General features: G+C 59.4%; 1 protein-coding gene across 1 annotated transcript in view; it reads right to left on the bottom strand.

Annotated features, from left to right (window-relative positions):
- Positions 1-14627, bottom strand: part of SSPO (SCO-spondin) — an 84594-nt gene that overhangs the window by 41581 nt on the left and 28386 nt on the right. Inside the window, exons 34-56 of the mRNA XM_078378254.1 lie at positions 14225-14365; positions 13632-13814; positions 13047-13197; positions 12368-12527; positions 12223-12277; positions 11289-11402; positions 10154-10372; positions 9478-9608; positions 8874-9015; positions 8239-8403; positions 7072-7267; positions 6734-6782; positions 6184-6235; positions 5959-6079; positions 4969-5185; positions 4213-4354; positions 3655-3960; positions 3116-3262; positions 2486-2656; positions 1650-1814; positions 1144-1323; positions 834-956; positions 377-506 (exon numbers count right to left, since the gene is read on the bottom strand). Coding sequence (XP_078234380.1) covers positions 377-506; positions 834-956; positions 1144-1323; positions 1650-1814; positions 2486-2656; positions 3116-3262; positions 3655-3960; positions 4213-4354; positions 4969-5185; positions 5959-6079; positions 6184-6235; positions 6734-6782; positions 7072-7267; positions 8239-8403; positions 8874-9015; positions 9478-9608; positions 10154-10372; positions 11289-11402; positions 12223-12277; positions 12368-12527; positions 13047-13197; positions 13632-13814; positions 14225-14365 — 3460 coding nt within the window. The remainder of the gene's footprint in view (positions 1-376; positions 507-833; positions 957-1143; positions 1324-1649; positions 1815-2485; positions 2657-3115; positions 3263-3654; positions 3961-4212; positions 4355-4968; positions 5186-5958; positions 6080-6183; positions 6236-6733; positions 6783-7071; positions 7268-8238; positions 8404-8873; positions 9016-9477; positions 9609-10153; positions 10373-11288; positions 11403-12222; positions 12278-12367; positions 12528-13046; positions 13198-13631; positions 13815-14224; positions 14366-14627) is intronic.

Below are 14627 nucleotides of genomic sequence, written 5' to 3'. Positions count from 1 at the left end.
CCACAGCAGTCTCTGCACCTGGCTTCGCAGATCCGAAGGAAACCCTTTTGTATCTGGAAGGTAGAGGCGGGTTAAAGAAGGAAGGAAGGAAGGAAGGAAGGAAGGAAGGAAGGAAGGAAGGAAGGAAGGAAGGAAGGAAGGAAGGAAGGAAGGAAGGAAGGAAGGAAGGAAGGAAGGAAGGAGTGGATGATGGATAGATGGGAGGGAGGACTCTACCCTCATGTGGAGCCCTGCTGAGCTACAGCATAGGGACCTCCCAGCTACCAGGCTGGTCCCTGCCGGTCCCAGAGGCTTCGGCCATCAGGCTAGAGGCGGGGGCAAACCCCCAGGAGCAGGGAAGAGAAGGGCAGGCTGCTGGGCCCGCTTCCCAGCTCACCACTGGCTGCAGTTGTCTCGCAGGAACATCTCCCCGGGAAGCCGCCGCTCGTGGTCAAAGAAGCAATGACACTGGCTGATGTTCACGCAGCCGCTGTCCTGCAGGAATAGCCCAGGGGGGCACCGGCATCCTGCCAGAGCCACCGAGGGAGGGCAGAGCTGAGGCCGTGACCGGGTGGAGGACGGGTCCTAAGGGCATGCAGTGGCTTCCCAGCCTTCACAAGGGCCTTGACTCCAGTCCTCAGTTGGAGAGAATGGGAGCTGGCTAGCGAACCCCCACCGGCCACTGGTGGGACATGGATGTTTCCCACCCTTTAGCTGTAGGAGGACTGGCTGCAGCCCAACAGGGAGAGACGCCAACCCCCAGTCTGATGCTCCACTTTGCAGAGGGGTGGGGGAGAGACCCTTTGCCTGAGCCAGACCAAAGCCCCCCTGAGAGAAGCGACTCACTCACTCACCCTCTATGCAGCTGCCGTGGCACGTGGCTTTGGTGCTCAGCTGCTGGCATGTCTGGGGACAGGGGGCCACGAGGCCCCGTTCACAGTGCCCAGCTTGCACGTAGACCATGTCTGGGCCACAGTCTGTGGGAGAGAGGTCAGGGGACTGAGGGGTTCTGGGTGCTCAGGCGTGCTTCCCTGAACAAGGATTCAGGGGTGTAGTGGGGGGCAGCCATTCGTGAGCCACGCGTGGCCCTGGTCCCCAGTTCCCAGCTCCTCTGCTGGCTCCACCCTTCCCTCCCCTGCCGGGACCGGAAGGGCTACTACTGACCCCGGGCATCTCCGCAGGGCTGCTGGTTGCACGTCTCCATCTGCACAGCATCCCCCGGGCAGGGCTGTCCCCCGTTCTTCGGTGGGGGGTCTGCGCAGGCCCTCGCGCGGCTCCTGACGCCTCCCCGGCACTCCGCATCGCAGTCGGACCACTCGCCCCAGGGGGCCCAGGCGCCGCTCACTGCTCAGGAAGGGGAACCCAGGGAGGATGGCCACGTCAGAGCCCTCGACCGAGGGGCCCTCCGCCCACCCGTTCCATGGCGCTGATCCCTCCCGTGGTGCTCTGGTTGACGATGGCAGGGAATGTGACTCTGTGGGCTTCACCACCCTGCCAACCCTCTTACCCCAAGGCCGGCCGGCCAGCCAGGTTCCAGCACACCACAACATCTGGGCCATCACCTCTCTTATCTTGAGCTCTTCGGCTTTCTTTCCCCCCTCCCCCTCCCCCCTCTCCCCTCCTCCCCAGGCATCCACTCAGGGACCCATAAAATGGGAAGAACAGTCTACCTGGGCAGGCCCGGAGGAAGCAAGAGCGGCTGTCAAATTCGTCCCGGTCGCACTGCCCCTCCGGGAGGGCGTTGCGGAGCAGGTCCCGTCGGCGGAAGGTGACCCCCAGCCCGCATGACCGGCTGCATTCGCTCCAGGGGCTCCAGGGGGACAAGATGCAGTCCACTGGCCAAAAGGAAGGGAGAGGAGAGGGCCGGTGGGTGAGGGCCAAGCACAACGGCAAGGGAGACTGGCCACGGGCTGTCTTCACAGGCTGAGGCAGCGCCTCCAGTTTTCCTCAACCCCCTGGAGAGCGGCTGCCTCCGGGAAAAGACCGAGGCACCACAGAGAGATTTTTTTTTCTTGTGAAGATTTCTGTTAATTCTGCAAAGCAGAACTTTGGAAGGAAGGCCCTGAGCCCCTCTGTGGGAGAAGGAGTGCCTTTTCTCCCTCAAGCTCCCATTCTGCCAGCACCGGAAGGGAAGACTCAGTCACCCCAGCCACCCACAAACGCTCCCAACACCCTCGCTTTCAAGGCAAGGCAGCCCCTGGCACCCCTTCTGCTGCTGGGCCCTCACAAAGGGGCCGACGTTCTTTCCGAGACCAGCAGGAGGAAAGCCCGGGAGCGGCCGTGGACCTGCCTGCCCGCTAGTTCTCGGCCACTCTCCCCGAAGGAGGGTCGCTGAAAAATCGTTTGGTAGGTTGTGCAAGGATGAGTCCCATCAGTGTTTATGAGCAGAAAACAAAATTGCCCCTTGCCCCAAAGAGGGGCAGAGTGGAACCCCAGCCAGGCGTGCTCTTTTTTGACTGAGAAGGCGTCTCCATTCCACCCCCCTTTTCCTCCCCAGCCCGCGTACCGCAGTGGGCTTCGTCGGATCCATCCTGGCAGTCCCGGCGAAGGTCACAGCGCCGCTCCAGTGCCAGGCACTCCCCACTGCCACAGGAGAACTGCTTGGTGGAGCAGATGCTGGGGGGCACCGCCGGTGACAAGGGGGGCACAGTGGGGAGAGCGGGAGCTGTGGGGCCCCCTGCAAAAAAAAAAGAGAGAGAGAAGGCAGAAGAGCAGGGTCATCTCCCAGGCTCAGTGAAACCCCGAGGAAGAGTCTGGGAGGGGTTGCTGTCTTTTCCCAAGGATCCCACAGTCGCCTGGCCATCGGGGGGCTCCCTTCCATGCTGGTGACGGGGCAGGATCCAGAGCGAGGGGGCAAGCTCAGGCACTCAGATGGAATGGCTGGGGAGATGGCGGCTGCTCTCCCCCGGTCCCTGTTGCCTGAGGCGATGGCAGCTTCTGTCTGGCGCAGGATTGGGTGGGCCCTGGGCAGGGAAGGAGGAACAGGCGCCACCGAGCACCCACCCACAGCCTGGTCTCACTCCATGTCCGGGCAGGGGTGGCGCCCCTCCTCTGAACTGGCCCTTTCAGCATTGGCTGAACCGAGGCCAAAGTGGCCGGATGAAATGCCCACCCAACCCAAGGGCAGGACCCTCACCACAAAGCGCCTCGTCCGAGCCATCCAAGCAGTCCTCCTGGCCGTCACAGACGAAGGCAGCCTCCACGCAGCCAAAGAGCTCGCAGGTGAATTGCCCCTGGGTGCAAAGGATCCGGGGCAGCCCGGGGCTAGGAGTGCCGGTCGGTCCTGGTGGAGGACAAGGACCGAAGAGGGTGAGGAGGCCGGCAAGCTGGCCCTTCGGCAGCACCTCCGGCTGGAAGTCTCTCACTCCCTTTTGCCTCAGCCCTTTTCCTTCCACACCAGGCTGATGTGTTTGTCATGGCACGGATTGGACACACACACACACACCTGAAACATGGGACTAGATCACTCGGGTGCCAAAGGGCAGCCAAGAACCTGGTGCTTGACAATTTCTGCTAAAGATGGGAAGTCAACAAATATTTCCTCACTTTCTTAAGTAGTTTTACAGGCCAGGAATTAGATACTTGTGTGAAAACAGAAGAAAAAAGGTGGCTAAGGGGAATACCCTTCCTCATACTCCCAGGATGGACCCCCCCCCACTCCCATCACCTGCTTACCTAAAACGGTGGGCCTCAGGCCAGGGGTTCCCGGCCAGTGGGGGAAGGTGGGGAAAGCTGGCCAGGCCGGGAGTCTGGAGGTGGGCCAGAGGAGGGTCGGGGTCCCTGGGGAGAAGGGAGTGGGGGCAGCTGTCTCTTGGTGCTGCTTGGACGTCTTGACCCCAGGCCATGTGGGGACCTCTGTTCCAGGTGCTGGCAAAGATGCTGCCCCTGTGGGAAGAAGCCCAGGGCTGGCCGTTTGTGGCTCTTGACTCGTGGGAAGGGCGGACGTTCTCACACCCTCGGTGGGTTCCGTTCCTGCAGGGACTGGAGACAAGCGCGTGTCAGAGACAAGCCGGGTACTGGGCTGACCCTTCCCTGTCCCTACGGCAGGCGTAGCCCTCGGTCCAGCTCTCTTGTACCCTGCCCTGGGACCCCCTTCCTGACTTCTGGCACGCATCGGAGGACAACAGGACGCCGGGGGAAATCCTGGGCAAGGGCCCAGTGAAGGGGTCAAGCCCTTCTGCCACAGAACCCTTGCAGCCCACCGCCGAACCACTGCCGGGGGCCCCAACTCACTCCAGGGGCAGCCGAGCACCTCCATGCGCAAGGAAATGCTTCCGTGATACGCCACAGGCATGATGCGGAGGATGCGGGTCAAGAGGGCAGGGCGGAGCTCCTGCCGCACTGGGGTGGTGCTGTCGGAATTCCCCTCCAGGACCTGCAAGAGACAAGAGGATGCTGGAGGAGGAGGAGGAGGCGACAGGGGGGCCGTCCAGGGCCAGAGAGCTGCTCCTAGAAGTGGGGGCTCGGCGGCTGGTCTCCCGGAGGGGAGGAACAAGCTGGCAGGAAAAAGATCTCATGGGCGGATCCAAAAATGAGATATGTATGGCCAGGGACGTTGCACGATCGAAGGCAACTCAAGAATCTGAAAAGGTTCCATTTTTGGGCTGTGGTTCTCCCGCTGACACACTCACGACGCAGGCGGTCAGACTTTTAGGTCAAGCTCCACCCCACCCACCCATCTCATGTTCTCCCCCCGCCGGTTCCTGCTAGAAATCCACAGAGCTTGCCTGCCTCATTCTGCCTTTCGGGTTGGGCTCAATGAGGATTCACCCCAGGACATTCTCTGGCATTTGCCTTAAGGCCTTCTCAGAAAAGGAATTCCAGTGATGGGAGAAGGATCCCGTTTCTGAGTAGCTCCGTTATCTTTCTGGTGGGAGGGAAGTCACCAGGATGACGGTACGGGGGGGGCAGGCCTTGGCACCACCATGGCCACTGAAAGACACACACACACCCTGCCAACACGGTCAGAAGAGCGGGCACCTGCTGTACCTGCGCGGAAGCTGCTGGGCCATGCCTGGCCTTGGTGTAATTCCGGAAGAGGATGCCATCGTGGCTGGAGGCCAAGCGGTAACGGGAAACGTAGCCCTGGGTGCGGCTACCTCCTTGGGTGACCACCGCCGTGATGAAGGTGGGCTGGAGAAAGTCCACCTGGAAGTAGGGATCAGGGTCGGACGCGTGTGGGCTCCAGCCAGGCTCCGTGTTTTGCCTAGGGAGGTGGGGGAAGAAGGTTTTTGAGGGGTGGGGAGACACTACATCCTCCAGAATCCCCCCCACCAGCATCTCGACTGGTTGCACATGGTCCCCTTGCAAACAGGTTCGCTTAAAAGCATTCCTGCAATGTTTGCTGGGGGCGGCGGGGGGGGGGAGAGAACCAGACTTTATCAACAAGATCAGTTACTGTTGGGGGGGGGGAAGGTTTGCCCCTCCCTCAGGACTTGGGTTTCCTGCTCTCTCCAGCCCCAGCCGGCCTAGTCAGTTAGGGGCCGTGGGGGTTCATGTTTGAAGCATTTGGCAGGCCAAAAGCTGCCCACCTCTGGCACAGACCATGTGGGTTCTGCTGCCACAGGTGGGTAGCTGGGGATGACAAAGACCCTGGAGGGGTCTGAGGCCCGGAGAGCAGTGGCTGTTCAGAGCAGATGCTGTTGGCCTCGAGGGATGAGTGGTCCACCTTGGGAGCAAGCTGGCTTGGTAGCCCGCCAGTGGCACTGGCGCCAACATCTGCAGGATTCCCCCTCTGGGCTTCCTGCCCTCTTGCACCCACATCCCTCCCTGCTCTCTCCGAGGCATCGGCAGGGAGCGCCTACCACCCCAGTCCCTTGGCAGTCTCTGGCCGCCTATCTTCCTCGGCCCTCTCCCTCTCCCCCTGACTGTGGCCAGCCGTGAGTGGGGAAGGGAGGCGCCACGTGAATCGCTGTGACATCCCCTCCTCCCCTGCGCCTTCCCATAATTCAAGGCTTCTGGCACACACATCCCACTTACAGGTTGGGCACAATGTTGAGGCGCCCGGCATCTGGAGGATTCCCCTCCTCGGAGGAAGAAGCGCTCAGCTGCTGGTGTCGCACTCGCCCGTCTTCCAGGCCGAGGGGTTCACTGCAGGCACCTGGGCAAGAGGGCGCAGATTTCAGGCAGGGTTAGACGGAGCCTGCTGCTCAGAACAGGTCTGGGAGGAGGTGAAGGGAGGGAACCAGAGAGTGCACCCCGTACCTGGTGGAGTGGGAGTGAAGTCCTCAGGAAATGGCCACGCACCTGGGGCCACCTAGAAGGATGGAGAAAAGAGTCATGGGTGGCTGGCCGGTGGAGTCGGATTTGGAGCCGGCGGCCAGCACAGGCCGGCTGACCCCTCCCTGGCTGCCCAGAGCTTCTCTCTTCCTGCCCTGTCCTGGGAACGAAGGGCCTCCCCACCCCGGGGATCCCAAGGGTGCAAAGACAGACAAAGGAGCAGGTCTCAGGGATGGCTCTGGCCCCGTGCCCCCCCCCGCTGGTTCCTCAGTTACGCAGCTCTGGATTCTAAGCACAGAATCCCCTTTCATCCGAAGAGCTGGTGGGCCATTTAACCCTCCCAAAGAACCTTTTAGAAAGAAAGACAGCCTGGCTAACTCAACATCGTCCAGGGAGCTCAAAGACGGAGCCGACGGAGCTGGGCTTCCCATGTTGTGGCCACAGCAGCCCCTTCCCCTTCCCCTGCCCTGGCCGGAGGTCTCTGGGAAGTTGAGGGTCTGGGCAGCCAGCCCCAGCCGAGCTGCTGCCCCCCTACCTGGGTCACAGAAGGCTGCAAGTGGGGCTTTTTCCCTGAAGTCCACGGGCTGGAAAGAAGAAGACCAGGGGGTGCTGTTGCTTTTTTTTTTTAAATCAGGCTTCCTTAAAGATCCCACAGATAGGAGAACGGGATGGGGATGGGGAACATTGTCCCATCAGACAGACTCTTTTCAGTGTTCTCTTTAAAAGCCTACAGCGCATGTTCGACTCCTCTTGAGAGGTTCAGGCTCTATAAACCCCCCACCACCACCCACTCCCAGAAGAGATTTGTGAGTACAGGTATTTGAACTCCATTCCCACCACCTCGCCCTTGCTCCCCTGCCTCCCTGCTGTTACCTGACTGTGCCAGGTGGGGGCGCCGTGCTAGCCGGTGCACAGCCCGTCTCATCAGAGCCGTCTGGGCAGTGGGCCGCCCCATCGCACCTCTGGGTGGCTTCAATGCAGATGTTGGAAGAGGGGCACTGGAACTGGGAGGGCAGGCAGGCCCCCGGGAGGAAGGCGGAGGGCTCCGGGGAGGATGACGGGCCGACTCCTGCCGGGAGAGGTCCGGAAGGGAGAGGCAAAGGTGAGGAAGCCATTCAGAGCCGGCCAAGGTGGGCAAAGGAACCCCCGTGGGGTCACAGGGAGGAGAGCTGGAAGTGCCGAGGGCAGCCCTCCTGGGGTGGGGCAGGTGGGGGGCCCGAGGAAGAAGACAGGCTTGCAGTTGGCCTGGCCCTGCAAAGCGGGGTCCCCAGAGGGGCTTCCTCAGGTCGAAACCCAAGGGGCTGGGAGCTGTCATCCTTAAAAAAAGGGGGCCTTGCTGGGTGAGGAGCGTAGAGGGGTCCCTTCCTCGGCTCTTCTTTCCCAGGCGGGAGAAAGCCCCCCCCCCCCCGATTTCAGAACAGCTTCAGCCAGCACTCTGTACAAGTTCTCATCACTACCTGATCCATCCGCCTGTCGGCGGGGAGCCACACATTTGCAAAGAAATAAAAACGGGTCACTTCTGTGAACCAAAACTGTGCATTATTTTCAGTTGGAAACGGGAGGAAAAGAACCCTTAGGAATGGCGCCCGGAAGAAGCAAAGCGGCCACGACTCCCCTCGGGAGGCTGCCTGAGGTCTTTGCCTTCTGTGTTTTATGTCTGCTTATTACATTTTGACCTCCTCTTTCTTCCTTCCAAGGAGCCCACATGACACTTCTTCCTGTACGCTTTTCATCTCCGCAGCATCGGAAGAGGTGGGCTGGAGCACAAGAGGGAGGGGCTGGCTCAAGGGAAATGCCGTGAGGTTCATGACGGAGTGAGGATTTGAACCCAGGCCCCTCTAGCTCTAGTCTGGACCACTCACCATCACGCCAGACTGCCACTCTGGCACTACACATTCCACAGTTAGGTGGGCCCTGGAAAGAGGTAGACACCTAAAAGCTGCCTTCTGCCCCCGCCCACCCCCGCCCACCCAGTTGGTCAGAAGGAGCCCTTCAACTCACTGGGTGGCCCGTCTGTGGCCCCGTCTGGCTTCTACTCACCACAGCGCCATTCATCAGAGAAATCCCCACAGTCATCCACCCCGTTGCAGACGGCGCCCCGGGGCCCGGCAGGCACACACCGCCTGTTCTGGCACTGGAACTCCCCCATCCGGCATGGCCTCCAGCCGGGCAGGGCCGTCGGGCGTCCGGGCGGCTCTGGGGACACTGTGAGGTGGGGGGGAGCAAGGAGGGTCTTCGTAAAGGAGCCCGCCAGAGAGAGAAGGCGCAGCCAAAGAGTCTAACACTGCAGGAGCCTCTGAGCTTCGGGAGAAGCTCGGCCTTTTAATGCAACCCTTTCCAAAAACAGAATGAGCCAGCCAGGGAACATAGGAGTTGTAGTCCACCAAGCCTGGAGGGCGCCCACTTGGGGAAGGCAAGCTTGCACTCAAGCCTTTGCATGGTCTCCCAGCTTGCTCCTGGTCCTCTCTTCCAACTGAAACACCGGTTTCCTGCAGCCACCACGGCCTTCCACTTTGGGGAAGGCCCGCCACCTGATGCGTGGACCCCTTGCTTCCCAAGCCCTTTTGGCACCCACTGACCCTCCCTCACCACCTCCCCCCATCTCCCCTCCTCCCACCCCTGCAGCCACCACCACCCCGCCCTCGATCAAAAGGGCCTGGCCTTCTGCTCCCCACCTTTGCCACAGCCCAGCAGCTCCATACGCAAGAAGATGCCGTTGTGGAAGTCATGAGGCAGGATGCGGACGCGCTGGGCGGTCACCATGTGCTGGAAAGTCCGGACCGCGGGGGTGGAGTCATCGGAATTCCCCTGGAAGAGCTGCAGGGAAGAGGAGGGGGGCACGAGACGTCCTCGATAGTCCAAAATCAGAAAGTCTGGCGTGCCCAGAAAGTGGGGCTCAGGTACACCTGTTGACATCCTCCTCCCACCCCTGGAAAGGTTCCTTTTTTGGAGGTTCACCACCAGGAGCGCCGCCGCCGCCACTGGCCAGGCTGGCTGAGCAAGTCTGGGGCACCGATTTTCAGGTGCTGTTCTGCACTCAGCCTTAAAGGACTCGCCTGTTCTGCAAGCGTTACATGTTAAACCATTAAAGCCCCCATTTGGTGTGGGGCCCACTCCCAAAAAAGAGGAAAATCAAACCCTCTTTAATTGGCAGGATTTATCCCCATCTCCCTGCCAGCAGATCCGCGAGACGGCGCTTCCTTCCTCTCTCATTTCATCTCCCTGCCGTGAGCCACCAGCCCCGACCACAGGACCGCAGAGCCCACATCAATCTCACACCTTCGGCTCCAGGGCGCCTCCTGTAGGGGAGACCTCACGGTAGTCGTGCCATCTTCCCGCATCCAAGCTGAACTGCAGGAAGAAGCTGGTCACGTAGGCATCGGAGGATCCTGCCCCTTGGATCACCACCCCTGAGGAAATCAAGACAGGATCGTGTGGGTGCCGGCCAGAATTCAGAAGACTCGCCATCTGCCAGGCGCAGCCAGAAGCCAAGCGGGTGTGCACCAGCTTTGGTGTTCCCACAGAGTTGCCCCTTTGCTGTCACCATGCCTGGTGGTGTTTTGTTCGTTTGTTTGTTTGGGGGCTTTTTGGTCAAAACTGGAGGTCTCAGCACAGTGGGGGGCAGCACCTTGAGGATTCTCCAGCCCTTCTTGAGTGATCTTGCTTTATCAGGGTGGGCCTGAAATGCTGAACAGCTTGTGTGTGTGTTGTCCGTTTGCACAAAACCTACACGGCCACAGCACTGCTGTCTCTGTGCAAAATGGCTGTCTTAGTTTCTACCCAAGGACAGGTTGACCATAAAGAGACGAGTAACCCATCCAGGGCCACTACTTTTTCTACGAGGCAACCGAACACCCAGATCTCAACCTGCCTTCCTCTTTTGAGATCGGTCTTCTTCTGATGCCTGAAAGACACGCCCCCTCCTCTTTCTTCAGAACAGGGACCACCTACCTACCTGTCAGGTTTCTGGGCTCGCCGAGGTCCACTTCCAAAAAGGGGGGCCGGGAGAGCAGTTCAGGATAGGCTTCTGCCCGGGGACCCCAGCCCTGCAGGTCGGCACTGGGCAGGAGGCGGTTGAGGCGGGCGGCCTGCGCTGGGTTCTCCGGCTGCTCTGAGGATGCCCTGAAACGGGCGTCTGGCAACGACGCAATGCCCAGTGGGCCGTAGCAAAGGTCTGTAGAGGGCGCAGAACCACAGAAGGAGGAGGCCCCTCCAACACCATGCATACATGCACTAGGTCGGTTAACAGGAATACCTTCAGCCGCTCTGCTGAGGAGCCCTCTGCCTCTCGCCTTTCCAAACCCCCTCCCTCACTCAGACCCCATCTGGGCAGAAACACGCATCCCTGGGCAAGAGGGCGTACTCTACAGTGTCGCCGGGGGTCCCCTGAGATCAGGGTCTCCGGTATCCCCCCAGTTTGGCTGGACAGCACAGTGACCCCTAAGCCATAAGGGCAGGATTGGGGTCATCCCAGGCCGGCCAAGAGGGACAGAAAGAACAGCGCAGGGACAAAAGGAAAACTTCACAGTAGGCGGGGCCAGAGCAGGGAGACCCCTCCCACAGCGGAGGGCCTGAAAGGAATGGGCAGAGCCACCCCTTCCTCCAAGCAGCTGAGATAAGGGATAATCATCATCCCCCAATTAATCAAAACGAAAATCAAGAGGCCAAAGAAGGCGAAGAGCTGAGGAAAGTGTCCACATTCTAAGTTTGCAGCCAAGGTCCTTATTGTCTGAACTCCAAATTCCATCCAGTTTGGCTTTTGCCTCCATTTTATTGTAACTGTATTTTATAATTGTATTTCTTGAATTGTAGATCTGTAACGTTTGGTTTTCATGTGATTTTATTTACTTATTTTTATACAAAAAGCCCTAAACTATCATAAATCATCACAAATTAGATACGGTGGCTTTCTGGTTCTTTATCCCAGTTCCACGAGCATTCCTTTCATCACTGGCTAAGGTAAGGTCCTCGGTGAGCTTTCACCATCCATAGGAAGACCAAACCGGACGCCAGCCTCCCAGAGCAGGTGGGCCTCCTCACTCTCCTTCCTGGGGGGGGGGGTGGCAGGTGTGGGAGGCAGAGAAACTCACCTCCAAGGGGGGGCAGCGGGTAGGTGCTGAGGGGTGGGGCGGTGGTGAAGGCACCCAGGCTGGCCATGGAGGGTCCGGCGGCCGGCACTGTGGGGCTGACCGTTTGGTTCTCTGCTGAATAGGAGGGAAATGTAGGATCCTGGGTTAGACCCGGGGGCTGTGAGCCGAGCTTGCAAGCAGCACAAAATCCTGGCAGCTCAGGTTGTGTGTTGTGCCGTACCTGCTTGCACCGTGCCTATTCTTGGCATTTCACCAAACACCCGCCCGCCCGCCCACCTGCCCGCCTGCCTGGGATAGTCCTGTGCATAGACTCCACTCTCACCTTGTTCCCTGCAGATTTAAAACCCAAGAAGAAGATGATGGCTCCTTTTGGTTAAATACGTAGGGTAAAAATAGAACAATCAGGCTCACCGGATTGTTTATCATTTATGATATAAAAAATGGAACTTGCTGTCAGAGGCTAACTTTATGGTTTGCCAATAAAGTTTCTGTTTAGTTTCCAAGCTGCCCTGGAAATAATAATATGACTTGAAAGGCCAGGTATAAATCTGCAGGGAAAACAAACGAAAGCATCCAAAGCAGGAACGTTCTGTTGTTTTGAAGTCTAGAGACCAGAATCCTTCTGCTAGCAGCGCCAGTGGAGGACGGGAGGAACCACCGCGCCCCGCCCAGCCAAGAAGGAATTTCCCCAAGCCCTGGTCTACTCAGAAGCAGGCTCTTCCCAAATAACCAGGCATGCAGGATGGCAAACACCGGAAAATGTCTTAGGGACCGTAACACAGGGCCTTCCTCTCACAGTGAGTCAGGAAGACAGCCAAGTTCTGCTTACTTAAGCATCGGTGACCCGGCTTACAGTCCACAACTGCACTGTACATCACAGGAGGTGTGCAAGGCATGCCCCTTTCCCAAATCACGCCCAGCTGTAGGGACTCACCAGCCTCCGCGCAGTAGCAGCAGGAGTTTCCTCGGCCCTCCACCAGGACTCGGCCCTGCAGGAATTCAGGAGGAGTGTCAATAAGGGACTGTAGCCATGCTCAGAGGTCCTCTCCCTCTGGGATTCTCAGAAGGCGTGGGCTCACCTCTGGGCAGGCCACCGTGCTGTAGGGGCAGTACTGGGAGCACTGCACCATCAAGTTGGGAAGGCACTGGCAGACCTGGCATTGCCCCGAGCGCCAGCGGTCACCCATGGCGTGGGTCCGGCCATGGTGCTCACACTCCTCGCACGGGTCGGTCTGGCACCTGCAAGGGAGAGGGAGGGAGGAGGACTCGGCCGACAGGAGCGCGTGCAAGGATCTCAGCAATGAAGGGGACACACGAGTGTGCAGAAGATCAAGGAGAAGCACAAGAAACCCTCCCTTCAGCCAGAACCCTGGGGTCCACTGAGCATTGTCTGCTCTGACTGGTCGCCCTGGCTCTCCAGAGGTTTCCAGTAGGATCTCTCCTGAGCCCGGCCTGGAGATCCCTAGGCTTCTCTTTGGGTCTCCCATCCAAGTTCTAAGCAAGCCAGACCCTGCTTGGCAGTCTCACTCAGAGGGCCTTAAGAATCCTAGCAGTAAATCGTAACACGTCAATTCCACCCACTTTTTAGGACGTGACCCCCCCCCAGCATAGACAGAGAGTCCCTGCTCCCACCCTCTGTGCCAGATTCTGGGACCACTCCTTCTGCCTTCTGAAAACCCTCTTGGCTTGTCTAGCGGGTGGGAGCAGGGAGAGCAAAAACGCCTTCCTCCCAGCCGGCCCCCCGCTCCCCAGGCTCACCTCCGGGCCTTGCGGTAGATGCCTCGGCACTGGCGACCGTTCCCATGCTTGGTGGGGTTGTTGGGGCTGCGGAAGGACCAGTGAATGCTCTGTACCCCACAGGGGCCCAGGCAGTCGCCCCAGGGGGACCAGGCTGACCAGCCACAATTCACTGTGGAGGCAAAGAAACAGGGAAGGGGGGACATTGATTGCAGCGGGTGGAGAAGGTGGCAGGCACACCTCTCCCTTGCACAGTTTAGCTGTGGCTGCCTGGTAACGGAAGCCCAGACGTGGCCTGGAAAAGAGCCAGCCAGCTTCCACGACCCCTGCAGCAACTGGAGGTTAGGTAGCTTCAGGTTCTTCTGAAGGATCTTTCTTGGCACTGATCTTTGGGCCCCTTCTCTCAGGGTGATTGAGAGGCTGGGTGATCAGAGAAGGCGCTGGGTTTGCTCCGTGTGGACCCACTCCTTCCACCCCTCCCTGCCTCCCCCTTGGAAGGGGTTGATCCCACTAAACCCATCCCTCCACCCCAGATCTGTGGGTCCTGCAGAGAAGAGAGCCGCTCCAGGATCATTAGGGAGGAGGGAAAGGCCATGGTGCACCCACCTGTACACTCTGGATTCTGGCGGCACCGCTTCATCTGCCCATCCTGACAAGTGCAGATCCGGCAGTTGACCTTCACCAGCTGGCCAGGCCAGTACCGAGTGCCCTCCACCTGGCACGGGCACTCCCGAGGGCGCACACATCGCTGGTCATTGTCCAGCAGCATCCCTTCTGGGCACCAGCAGCCTGGGAGGCAGAGAGAGTTGGGGGAAGAAAACAGAGGAAAACCTGGTGGCCCCACGAGAAAGAAGAAAGCCTTAGGGACTTTCTCTCTCTCTCTGTCTCTCTCTCTCTCTTGGGGCTAGATTCTGTGGACTGCAGCTCACGCCCTTGGATGCACAGAGTGCCTTTTAAATTGGCAGACACTTACGCAAGTGTAAGGCCAGGAGGTGAGGAAGACCTGGAAAGGAACTGCCGGCGTTCCAGCCTGGGAATGGCCTCGCGGGGAGTCCCTCGGGGTCATTGGGGGACAATCCTTGCAGAGAAACGGTGCTGCTGTTTCTCCTGCTTGGTTGCCGGCTGATCTATTAATAGACTCTGCAGTCTGGCTCCTAACCCGGGTGCGGAGTAGCCCAGATTTGTTCTCTCCCCGTTACCTGGCCGGCAGGGCCTGTCCTTCCTGCACCGCGTGCGGCTGGACAGCTCAGCGCACGATGTGGGGCAGGGAGCGCACTTCCAGTTCACCAGCTCCCCTGGGCAGGTGGAGGCATTCAGGCAATCATCCTGCTGGCAGGGCTCTGCAGAGGACAAAGAAGCTGATGTTTCTCTGTATGCTTACGCATGCACACACACACCTGGGTGACTGCCCTGCTTTTTTCTGTGCAAGAGGGAACCACCATTGCCATAGGGACAAAGTGCCCGCTGCTCCATTCAGGAGAATTGATTGCCCCTTAAAGGGCGGGAGGCGATGCACCCCTTTCTCAAAGGCTGTAAAAATTCCTTTTCAAAGCCTTCCGCTCCGCTCCCAGGATTCGATAGCCAAAATGGCCACTGGGGATG

This window comes from Pogona vitticeps, chromosome 6, assembly GCF_051106095.1.
Source record: "Pogona vitticeps strain Pit_001003342236 chromosome 6, PviZW2.1, whole genome shotgun sequence".
NCBI lineage: Eukaryota > Metazoa > Chordata > Lepidosauria > Squamata > Agamidae > Pogona > Pogona vitticeps.
The sequence above is the reverse complement of the archived record's forward strand: the minus strand, read 5'-3'. Positions and strand labels throughout refer to the sequence as shown.